Raw genomic sequence first — 12,131 nt, 5'->3', positions numbered from 1 at the left:
AGTTTCCCTCAATATCCAGCTGATACAAGCCGTCACATCTTTGTGTTCCCATTCCATGGAGAGCTCCATTCTTTCCTCTTATGTAGCAATGAGTCCTTTTGAACTTCACTATGTTTCCCTTCTTGGCAGCAGCTCCCACTGAGAAAAGGTTCATTGATAATTTGGGAACATACAGCACATCATACATTGTGGCATCTTTTCCATTACTAACTCTGAATGACATTTTCATTGTTATGTTGCCCAGACCTAAAGCCTCAACTACTCTGCCATCACCGATTTTTACTGTTTGTGGTTCTGAAAACTCTTGGTAGTCCTGTAGAGCTTCTTTATTTCTTTATTTCTTTAGACCGATGTGTGTTCTCTGATCAATAATTACCCATCTCTGTTTGCTGATACTCCCTCTCGCACTACTGTCCTCGAACATGACATAGATGTAGGTGACCACCCTCCGATCAAACAACACGCTTATCATGTGAACCCTACCAAACGTGCACTTTTTCAGCAAGAAGTTTCCTACCTGCTGGGAAATGGTCTTGCTGTCCCTAGTTCGAGTGCCTGGAGTTCCCCATGCCTTCTTGTGCCGAAGGAAGACAAAACTCCACGTTTTTGTAGTGATTTTCGCAAGGTGAACAGTGTGACCAAACCCAACTCCTACCCTCTTCCCCGCATGGAAGATTGTGTGGATAGGGTTGGCTCCGCAAAGTTTGTCACCAAACTGGATTTATTAAAGGGTTATTGGCAAGTTCCCCTCACTCCGCGTGCATCTGAAATTTCTGCTTTTGTCACTCCTGATCACTTCCTCCAATACACCGTCCTGCCTTTTGGCCTTCGAAATGCCCCTGCCACATTCCAACGCCTTATGCACATTGTCTTAGGTGGTGTCACAAACTGTGAAGTGTACTTAGACGACATTGTAGCCTATTCAGAGACTTGGTCAGATCACCTTGGAACACTCACGGAGATTTTTGAAAGATTAAAAGAGGCATCCCTTACCCTAAATCTTGCCAAATGTGACTTTGGTAAGGCCACTGTGATTTATCTAGGGAAGCAGGTGGGTCGGGGACAGGTGCGCCCCCTGCTGGCTAAAATCCAGGCTATCCTAGATTTCCCTGTGCCTCGCACTAGACGTGAGCTTCGCCGGTTCCTTGGTATGGCCGGCTATTATCGTGGCTTCTGTAAGAATTTTGCAGATGTAGTTGCACCTCTCACCGGTCTCACAAGTGTATCAAAACCATTCGTATGGTCCCCCACCTGCCAGAATGCTTTTGAGTTTGCCAAATCTCTCCTCTGCAGCAAACCAGTACTTGCCGCTCCTGTTTTCACACATCCGTTTAAACTTGAGGTGGATGCCAGCGCCAACGGTGCAGGTGCGGTACTGTTCCAGGAGGATAGGCAGGGTGTTGATCACCCAATTGGTTACTTTTCGAAAAAATTCAACTCCCACCAACAGAAATACAGCACCATTGAAAAAGAAGCTCTCTCCCTATTGCTTGCTCTACAGCATTTCGAGGTCTATGTCGGTTCCAGTTCAGCACCTGTCATTGTTTACACACACCACAACCCCCTCGTGTTTTTGACCCGAATGCGAAATTCTAACCAAAGGCTCATGAGATGGTCCCTCTTAGTACAGGATTTCAATCTGGAGATCCATCACAAGAAAGGGACAGAGAATGTACTGGCAGATGCGCTGTCACGTGGTTTTCAGAACCCCTAAGCGCCAAACATCTTTAGGGGAGATGTTTGGTCTTGGGAAGGGGGGTGTTATGGCCCTGTCCATAATCTGTTTTGGTGGCTGTTGTTGTCTGTTCCTTTAAGTCTTTGCAGGTCCCGGAGTGGTTGAGCTGACGGCTGCTGATTGGTCCCCTGGCCATGTGATCTTCTTCAAATCCCTCACCAGCAGTTGTCCCGGGGCAGCCACTGACAGCAGCAGCAGACCTGACCCTGGCCTCCAAAACTTGAGACTTTTGTGCTTGTGATTTGTGCGGCTTCTCTGAGTTTTGTATATAGTGCGTATATTAGCTTTCATTGTACATAGCACATTGTAAATAGCACTGCAACAGAAGGGGTGAGCTGCCTTATTGTTTTTCCTTGCACTGTTTTCTCCTGTTTATTTCAGTTAGGGAGTTAGGTGTAGCGCTTGTCTTTTGTTTGATGTTTGATTTCACATAGGGTTTTAGATAGCACCTCCTCCTGACTTAGCTTATTTTGTTTGTTATTTTGGCCTTTGTTCACCCTGGAGCTTCATTTTTGCAGTGTAGATAATAAAACACGATTCACTAAGGAATTGGTTTCCCTCTGTGTATGGTTTTGGGGACCAGGGCGGGGCAGTCTTTTCAAACTTATGTTGCGTTCCTGTACCCCTAGACTGGGGCGTAACACATGTCATGTGTTTTGACGCTCCTGAATCAATTAACCATTCTTCTTGTTGTGCATCACTTTTACATGACTCATTTACAACAAAAGCTCCCTCATATGAGTCCTCTTTGTCCTTATACACCACGCTTTTAGCCTTGTGGGCCTTGTATTTCTTTTTAATGCTTGGACAATCACGCTTGATATGTCCTTCCTTCCCACATTTGTAACATCTCCATGAGTCGGAGCTGTTTGCTCCCACTGTTTTTGATCCACTCTGTTCATTTCTATGCATCTGAGATGACATTGCTGATACACTACTGGACACAGTGGTGTTGTCAGTAAGCACTCGCTTTTGTTCCTCATTTATCAAGGCTTGTTGAACAAACTGTAATGTCAGACTGTCCATCTTTGTCTCCAAGTTGCATAGCAGTTACATAGCTGGGTGGCAAACTACCTAGAAGGGTGACAATTTGATCTTCCTCTTCAATTACAGAACCTATTGCCCCTAGCTGATCAGTAAGTTCCTTCATCCTCTTTAAATGATCATTGAGATGTTCTCCTTCCTTCATTTCACACCGGAATTACTTCTTCTTCAGAAATAGCTTGTTAGCAACAGTATCTCTTTCAAACTGTGCTTTTAGCATCTCCCATGCTTCTTTGGGGGTCTTACAGTTTGTTATCAAGTACAATTGGGGTGTACTTACATTCAGTACCAGCACTGAAAATGCCTTTTCTTTCTTCCGTTCAAATTCAGCTCGTGCTTGGGCATTAGAATCAGCAGCTAACTGCTCTATCTCCTGTACCATAGTACCCACAGTCCTTTTGCCTTCAACAGGTGCTCCAGTTGAAATTTCCACGTTGCCCAATTCTCCGGTCCGCTCAGCTTGTCAATAAACAGTCTATCTTCCATTGGGAATCCCACAATTCTGTTTATGACTCCCAAAAGAAAACGTGTTAGCAGCTTCCCTTGGCGACCTCTGGGCCCATAACCTGATGTTTTTAACGAACACCTTTTATTGCTTTGCATTGCACAAACACATCAACAGAGGGCAATAATATCCCTTCAACATACATTGTAAAATTACTATTACAACAGGAATAAAACTTTCAACGGCTCCACTTACCAGAGTTTTGTGTGTGATGAGTCCTCTCAGGTTCTGTGCTTGATGTTCTCTGTACCATGAACGTTACTGTGTTTTTCCTCATCATGTAAATGCTTTTCCCACTCATCCACCACAAGACAGGCCCCTCTGCTTAGCAGCTTGCCTGCTGTTTCTCTAGTTTTCCCTTGAGCACCTGCTCTCTCATAATAAACCCAGCTGTTGATTTTGGCAAAGCTGCACTTGGTTTTTTGCCTTATTGTTATTCTCTTCATGGCCAGTACAAGTTTTAGTTGCTGATAGAATGTCATTTGTCTTATCTGACATTACTCATTAATGAGAAATAAGAAGCAAAACAATATGTCAATCAAGTTAAATAATCTAGACTATATTGAGAATACCAGGCAAAGGGCAAAAGGTAATAGCAAAAATAACTAAAATCGAAACTGCAACCTTGTACAAATCAAATTTGCTGATTATTTTAAACAGCTTAAAACAACTGATGGGAGAAATGAAAAAAGAACATTTTAGTAACTTAAATTGGGATCAATCTGTAATCACAGGAGGGCTTAAGTAGAAGAAAATGGTTAATATCTCATACTGTTTAATTGTCGCAGTTTTGTCTTGGAGAAACGGAATAGTTAAAGATTTTTCTCTGTGTGGTCGCCTATTTAATCTTCAGACTGTAAGATGGCCCCACTTCATTCCAAATGGTAATGCTCAGCTATCAGTTTATTAAGGAGACACCATTTGAAGAAACTCATCACATATGAATGGTTTTGAGTAATAAAACACTGCAATGATGTAACATAACAGAGGCGAGTCTCAGGGTGGTGGTGGAAGTGAAGAAGATGAGGACTTGTGGTTCTCTGAGTGACAAGAATGAACTGACTGGGAGCGAGACTGAAAGGCAGAATAACAGAACAGAACTGAGATTTAAAGGACAAGGAATAGAGGCTGATTGATTCACAGAAGGCAGGCAAAAGCACTGTACCAGAGTGATGATGGCAGAGTTTCACATTATGGGAAAGACCAGGTGACAGAAAAGAAAGGATTATCAGCCTGAATGCCCAGGGATGCAAGCAAACGAGTGAAAAGACATATTCCTTATTTAACCTAACAAAAACTTTAATCCTGTAAGATGGGAGTATCCCTAACCGCAAGTCTACACTATCACAGTTACTGCTCATCGTTAGCGGTGATTTAGACCCAGTGTCTGTCTCTGTGTCCTTTTTGGGCAGTTAGCATAAATTAACTTTCATTTTAATAGTGACAGGGATAAAAACTGCATGTGTGGAGCCAAACCAGGCAAATATTAAAAAAAAAAAAAAAGCAAAGCAAAACCAAAATAATCCTTAAAAATGTTTTTATGATTTTGCCCCAAAATATGGTTTTATAAAGGCTTTTCCACTAGAAGCTACACTTCTAGCACCAGCTTTGATGTCACATCTCCATTTCATTGTCTTTGCTTAGACCTCACATGGTCTAAGCAAAGTCAGGCTCTGAGCCACATCTCCAGGAGTGTGGCTCCGAGCCTGACTAGCAATGAAGCAATGGCTGAGTGTTTTTGCACTCCTGTCAATAAATATCTGTGGACTGTCCGCGAATACAAGTTACTCAGCTACCAAAATGACTTTCTCAAGCATTACATGCACTCTGAGTTCTAAGTGAACTGAATGAATAAAACATGGACCAAATTCCAGGTATTTAATATAGTCTGTTGCCAAAAAACAAAATATTTATTTTTTATATATGAAATCAACTGTGCTCTAAGAGCAGTCCCAGAGCAGAACAGATTTAGACTACTTAATTAGATTAGATTACAGTTCTATTTTGAATGTAGCGATTCTGACTGGCGTGGGTTGGTGTTCACAGGTGAGTCTTAAGACAAGGCAACCAGTTGTCTTATGAAAAAGTAGTATTTATCTATTTTTTTCCAATTTAAAAGTACAACTGCTGTGAAGAAAAGACTACTGAGACAGAAAAATAAGCAGGCAGACCATTGGAAATTCACACTTTGCTCTGCTCTGTCTTTGTGACACATGGAGTAAATGAGCAGATGGTTCTCTGTGTGTGGTGTTCTCACTGTAACGCACAGAGGAACCTTGTGATGGGGATACAGTTTATGATTTATACTGACTTTATTCAAGCTGGTTATCACAACACCCTGCATTGATATGTCATGCTACATAGATTTATGTAACTATTGTTTGTTCTTCTGCAGGCAAGTGAACCAAAACACACCTCTGGATGTTTTAGGACTCGAATGATAGAAAGCATCAGACCTTCCTTCCACAAACCTAAACTAAACTAACCTAAAAAGAACAAGCCAAATGTGCTTTTTAAGCAATCAAAACTTGTGCTGTGGCACCTTTTTTAATTCTATGAGTTATTTTTATCAGTATTCTCTCTCCCCAAGCATTCGCAGCAGATGGCCGCCCTTCGCTGAGCCTGGTTCTGCCAGAGGTTTCTTCCTGTTAAAGGGGAGTTTTTCCTTCCCACTTTTGCCAAAGTGCTTGGTCACAGGGGGTCATATCATTGTTGGGTTTTTCTCTGTATGTATTATTGTACGATCTACCTTACAATATAAAGCACCTTGAGGCAATTGTTGTTGTGATTTGACACTATATAAAGAAAATTTAATAGAATTAAAACTAGTGGTGATACTGTTTCCAAACCTTAATTGATGTGTGTTATTGTAGAGTTTTTACCTCACAGTATAAAGATGATGTGACTGTTAATGTGATTTGGCACTAAATAAATAACATTTAATTGACCAACATTGAATCTCTCTCACACACACACAAAATACTTGAGACATAAAATAATCAGCTGTTCAGCTTTTGTAATTAGAAGAAAAATGACATCTATGAATCAGTCCATAAAAAGATCATTATAAAAGAAAGAGAAAAAAACAGTACCAAAAGAAAAAAAAGACAATATAAATTTATAAAGTTGTCAAAGATTGAGAACTGATTAAAGAGCACAACAAGCAGGATTGCATATATACATTTACATGACAGCCACACTCCTCAACATCAGCAGAGTACATAACAACAATGCTATCAGAGAAAAGACACAGACAGGAGGAGAGTTTGTTTGTGTAGAAAGGGCAGCATTCTTGTTATTCATTGCAAAATTAATGCAAAAATAAAAATATGAGTGCTGACATATTATAAATAAATAATGAATTTAATGTCAGTGAATAAAAATTAAATACAAGAGTTTTTATGCAAAGCTGCTTTGGCACATTTACAGACAGTATTGTGATCATTAGATTCAAATCAGGGACATTTTTAAAAATATTGCATGTTGTGCTAATTGAGCATCACCCTCAACATCCCAGTGTTCAACTTACTCTGTAAAAGGCTCTGTCACACCAGCATCTAAAGCAGCCAAATGTGGGAGTAAAGAGTCTCCACAGAGCAAGGGTGGTTCTAGTTCCTCAATCAGTGAGTTTCTACATCTACATAAAGGTACAGTGTGCAAAATATCACCACTAGATGTCAGTAGATTGCAGGAAATTGTAATCAAACTGCTGATCAGATGGAAAGTGTGATTTTTAAGACATTTGAGCCTAACATTAGCGAGCATAAGGTTAGCTTATAACCAGCTGCTATTGTTTAGCTGACTTGTTTTTACTTAATAAGTAATTTAAAGAATTAAAAAAAATAGCATTGTGTATATTTATTTCAGTGTTTATTTAAGAATTAAACATTCTTTTTTAAATTAAATAACTTAAAAAATTATGGTGCCAAAGTCACTTCAATCAGGTAAATCTGCAGAACTTTTGTAATGGAACATTTGGCTTTGAGTTTAGATGCTTTGATTTCTAAATGTCTATATGGTATTAGAAGTCAGTATTGTAAGCATAGTTTGATCCACAAACTATATATTAACGATTAATGTAGTTTACTGGTCAAAAAAGTACATCCAATGTGGATGTAGCTGCATTATTTTTAATTACCACCAGGGGGTGACTCGTGTGGTTGCAAAAATAAGACTAGAACTCTGTGGGGAAAAGGGTTCTTTTCTGCCTGGATCTTGATATGATCACAATAATGACTTTTATGACTTTTATGCTTTAAACATTAATTTAACTTCAATTTAACTTTAACTTTTATTTATTAGCAGGGATGGGCATTTACATCAAAAATAGAACTTCATATTTACTGGTCTCCTTTTGACGATTCGTTGACAACTGCCAACCCCAATCTTCTTTCACATGATTGTGCATAGTTGTAGTAGACTTGCACCATGCTAACTTTACCTTGTGTTTGCCCTGGTCCACATTGATGTTTTAGAACATTTTGACAGAGTTTCTAAGTAGTGATGGGATTTCCAGCTCTTTTCGGCTCCGAACCGCGCCTAGCATCCTGGAGCACTTCTGTTGTGTTTTGTACGTGTTTTGGAGTTTTTACGTGTTTTGGAGTTTGTACATGCTTTGTCTCTAGGTGCCACCGTAAATATACACAGCAAAATCTCCAGTGTTAAATTAACACTAGAGAGTGTCTATATGGGTCCACACCTCTGAGTGTTAAATACAACACTGTTGAGTGTTAAATTAACATTTTTGACAGTGTTATATGTTTAAAATCGGGCGACCGTGGCTCAGGGGGTTGGGAAGCGTATCTGTAACCGGAAGGTCGCCGGTTCGATCCCTGGGCTCTCTGTCCTGGTCGTTGTGTCCTTGGGCAAGACACTTTACCCTACTTGCCTACTGGTGCTGGCCAGAGGGGCTGATGGCACGAAATGGCAACCTCGCTTCTGTCAGTCTGCCCCAGGGCAGCTGTGGCTACAACTGTAGCTTGCCTCCACCAGTGTATGAATGCAAGAGTGAATGAATAGTGGCATTGTAAAGCGCTTTGGGTGCCTTGAAAAGCGCTATATAAATCCAATCCATTATTATTATTATTATTAAAAGTAACCTAGTCAGTTTTGAAGATTAACAATGGCTAACACTGAGCAGTGCTGATTTTCTAAGACTGGAAAATAACTCAAAATGTTAGAAATATTCCAGTGTTAGCAAACCAGCACTGCTCAGTGTTAGCCATTGTTAATCTTCAAAACTGACTAGGTTACTTTTAAACATATAACACTGTCAAAAGTGTTAATTTAACACTTTTCAGTGTTGTATTTAACACTCAGAGGTGTGGACCCATATAGACACTCTCTAGTGTTAATTTAACACTGGAGATTTTGCTTTTATTTATTCACTCCACATAAAATGTAACAAATAAATCATATAATACAAAAAACAACTATCCACATTTCAACTTTTAACTATTTAAATTTTCAGCTTTTTCCTTTTAAACAAATTTAAAGTGAAACAACACAAAACACTGCAAACCACAACACAATTAAATACAAATTAAAATATGAAAAAAAAGAAGATGCACATTCTCTGTCATATGGGCCTGCATGAATAAACTTTCTGAATCCTTTATCATCTGCAACTGAAAATAGTTGTGGATGATTACTACACCTTTCTAATGTGACGTTGTTGTCTCTTTCTCTCTCTCTCCCTCCTACTCTGTTCCTGTGCGAGTGTAACTACCGCCCCTCCCCCCTCTTCCCAGGACAAAGCACAAGGCTCCCGTGCGGAGTGAAGTGGGAAAAAAGTGCGAGAGAGAGGGTGAGAGAAAGAAAAAAAAAACGTATGGCTAGTGATAAGGATCAAATGATCCGGGTCTAAGAGCCGTTTCTTTCGCGACTGAAACATCACTATTTCTAATCCACTAACGCCACCTTCTAGTTGTAGAGGTGTATTGCAAATTGAATGGTAAATGGACTGATTCTTATATTGCGCTTTTCTGCTCTTCCAGAGGACTCAACGAGCTTTATACAACATGCTACGTTTTTAAGTGCTTTCTAGCTAACATTCAGCTCCACATTCATACAATTTAGGATTTAGCAACTTGCCCAAGGATATTCGACATGCAGACTGGGGCAGCCGGGGAGTGAACCACCAACCCTCCAGTCAGTAGATGACCTGCTCTACCTCCTGAGCTACAGCGACCCCATGTGCTGGTAAAAACAAAGGATTTTAATAACTAATAAGTGCTTTTGCTTTAGGTTTCTAGCTTTCATGTTTTACAGGGATGATCAATTGTGCTTTTTGTGCCTAGACAAGTCAACAGGTTTTTGTGAAAAAGGTCTGTTGGTCATGGCACAAATTCTTGTGGCAAAGTTCATCAGATCTGAATAGGTTACAGATTTTAAATGCTGCCGTTAACACACATTTTCATTTGTTTTAAATGGGCAGCCAAGCAATTTCCATGGGCAAGAAGCATTAAAGAAAATATTAATTAATTGGCAAACAGAGCAATAATCTCTATACAGAACTCTCTATTTCATCTGAAATACATCATAGTTTTGTCTTTCTTGTTTTATTTCAAACTAATCTTTATTATAAGACCATAAGTGGTGCAAGTCTTCTTTATGCACGTCCAAGTAACTATATAGATATGCATGTGCTTTTCTAATGGAAAATACATTTGTGCTGCTATACTGGTGTGGTTATATTAATATATATAATATCCTGATAGTATACTGCACCTTCAGCTTCTTAGACATTTTATTGTGTTTTGAAATAAATCTGAACATTTAAGTGGCATTAATCATCAGGTTACCCTCAGTAACCTACACAGACCTAATGTTGTTTTAGAATTTACCACCAGTAATTAGAATATATCACTTAAAAAGGGCATTTGGGTTGTTGCTATGGCCCTTCAAACTGTGATTATCTTGTTTCCTTTATTTGCTCTTAAGTTGTAGCTAAGAGTAAATAAACTGCCTCCAGTCTGCCTGCAGTAAACTGATTTTGCCTGATAGATTTTAGAAAGAGAGAAAAAGAGCTCTGCGTCAGTGTATGTAACTCTCTGGTGACAAGGGCATAAAACTATTTTTAGCACTCTGAACGTGAATGTGACCACAGCAGCCTTAATCCCCCGTGAATAGAAACAAGTTTAAAACAACCAAAACTCAAACTGAGAAAGTAAACAGAAAGTACCTTGGACAGCAAGGTGACTATAATCACTGTAAGTGAGGATGGAGGATGATCAAGCATCTCTGAGGACACGCCCACTGAGGCAGCATTTTATTACTCTACTGTTTATTGTGTAGTGGAGTGAAGGGAAAAAAATCAAGCATAGAGTAATTTCAGTAAAGTCATGAAGCTAAGGTTAGTTACTGACATGGCTGGAATCCCTTCAGGACAAGACCTGTGGATAACTGTGGTGATAGCATTGCACAGATCTTTCTATCTGCTGTGACATATCTTAAAGTGATTTGCCAATAACTGTCCAAATCCAAGTATCCAAAACCAGAAGAGATTTACCTAAGAAGACTGGAGGCTGTATTTAATCTTTAAGAAGTTCATTGAAGTAAAGAATTAAGGTTCTAAATAGTCTTACATTTCAAAACATCAAAAATGTGTTGTGCATTTGTTAATGTGGGATACTGAGTGAAGATTGATGAGAAAAATAAGGCAATATTTCCCTTTTGAATGTCTAAAAAGTGAGTGTAGGTATGAGCCTTTTACGACTTTTGGCTTTAAATGACTCAAGCAATATGAAGTTAATTTGGTTTTATTAATACTGGCTGTGGGATCTCGTAGAGTATAACATGCCATTGCTTTGTCTGTAGGAAAAAAAAACAAAATATGTAATTTTGTTCCAGTAATGTGGAAAATAACCGACCGGTATAAATGCTTTTTTTTTGTTCATACTGTAAACGCTTTGTATACCACAAAGGTCTGAGGTGTTTCATTGGTTCTTGAGGATTATTGAATTATGAAACACAAATGTCATGAACCTCACATTGTATGGAGTCAATTGAACTGATTATAGAGATCTGTAGAATTTTAGTACATAAAAAACTACATAAAAACCTGTGTGGCTTGGCCCTGCTACGAAACACTCACACCCACGCGTTCATAGCAGGGTTTTCTGTCAAGATAGCAGCATGTTAGACGTCATCACGTGCCATTGTAAGTCATGGTGTTTTTTGTGTGTGCATGAAGGCATTCTGGGGGTGTTTGTTACATACACATACACAAGATGATCCCTGCCATCATAGCCTGGCATGCAGGTTGACAATAACGCCGTCCTCAGGGAGATCTTTGACAGGAAGGTCGCTCAAGTGTTCCATGCTATGGTCGGTGTTCTCGCAGCTGCTTTGTGGTGACTCTGGGGGAGGCTGGTACAGGATACTGGCTACCAGGAAAAAGATGGTCCCCAAAACCTGAAACAGAGGAGGAATAAAGATGTGAAAGAGATCAAAATATGACAAATTTGCACAACTAATTCAAAGTTACTGACATACAGTCGGTCACTGGAATGTCAAAAAATTAGCTATAGCATAGTAAAGTGATATCATTTTAATTGAAGACGTTTAACCAAATATTACACTAATCACTAAAGAATTGTCTGCTATGCCTCCTCTGTGCCAATAAAATGAGTGGACAAAGCAAAAAATTAAGAATATTAATTAAACTAAAAAACAAACAAAAACAAAACTGAGAACACTGAAATGCTAATGTTGGTATAGTCAGAGGTTTATATACACTCATGGCTATGAATGTCAAGGAAAATTTGGCCTTTTAATGATTTCTTTAAACTGTTCTTTTTCTTTATTTAAGAGGATGATTCTGCAGCATACATATTTAAAGACTTT

The 12,131-nt window shown here is 39.2% G+C and overlaps 1 protein-coding gene across 2 annotated transcripts in view; it reads right to left on the bottom strand.

Moving 5' to 3' along the window:
* Positions 1-8,986: 8,986 nt before the first annotated feature.
* Positions 8,987-12,131, bottom strand: part of slco4a1 (solute carrier organic anion transporter family, member 4A1) — a 28,964-nt gene continuing 25,819 nt past the window's right edge. For both annotated transcript variants that reach the window (XM_005744639.1, XM_005744638.1), the window contains exon 12: positions 8,987-11,699. In XM_005744639.1, the coding sequence (XP_005744696.1) occupies positions 11,529-11,699 (171 nt within the window). In that variant the 3' untranslated portion in view covers positions 8,987-11,528. The remainder of the gene's footprint in view (positions 11,700-12,131) is intronic.

The sequence above is a fragment of the Pundamilia nyererei genome, unplaced genomic scaffold (genome assembly GCF_000239375.1).
Source record: "Pundamilia nyererei isolate P.nyererei 1_Seehausen unplaced genomic scaffold, PunNye1.0 scaffold00147, whole genome shotgun sequence".
Taxonomy (NCBI): Eukaryota; Metazoa; Chordata; class Actinopteri; order Cichliformes; family Cichlidae; genus Pundamilia; species Pundamilia nyererei.
Note: the sequence above shows the minus strand (reverse complement) of the source record. Positions and strands in the feature narration are given on the sequence as shown.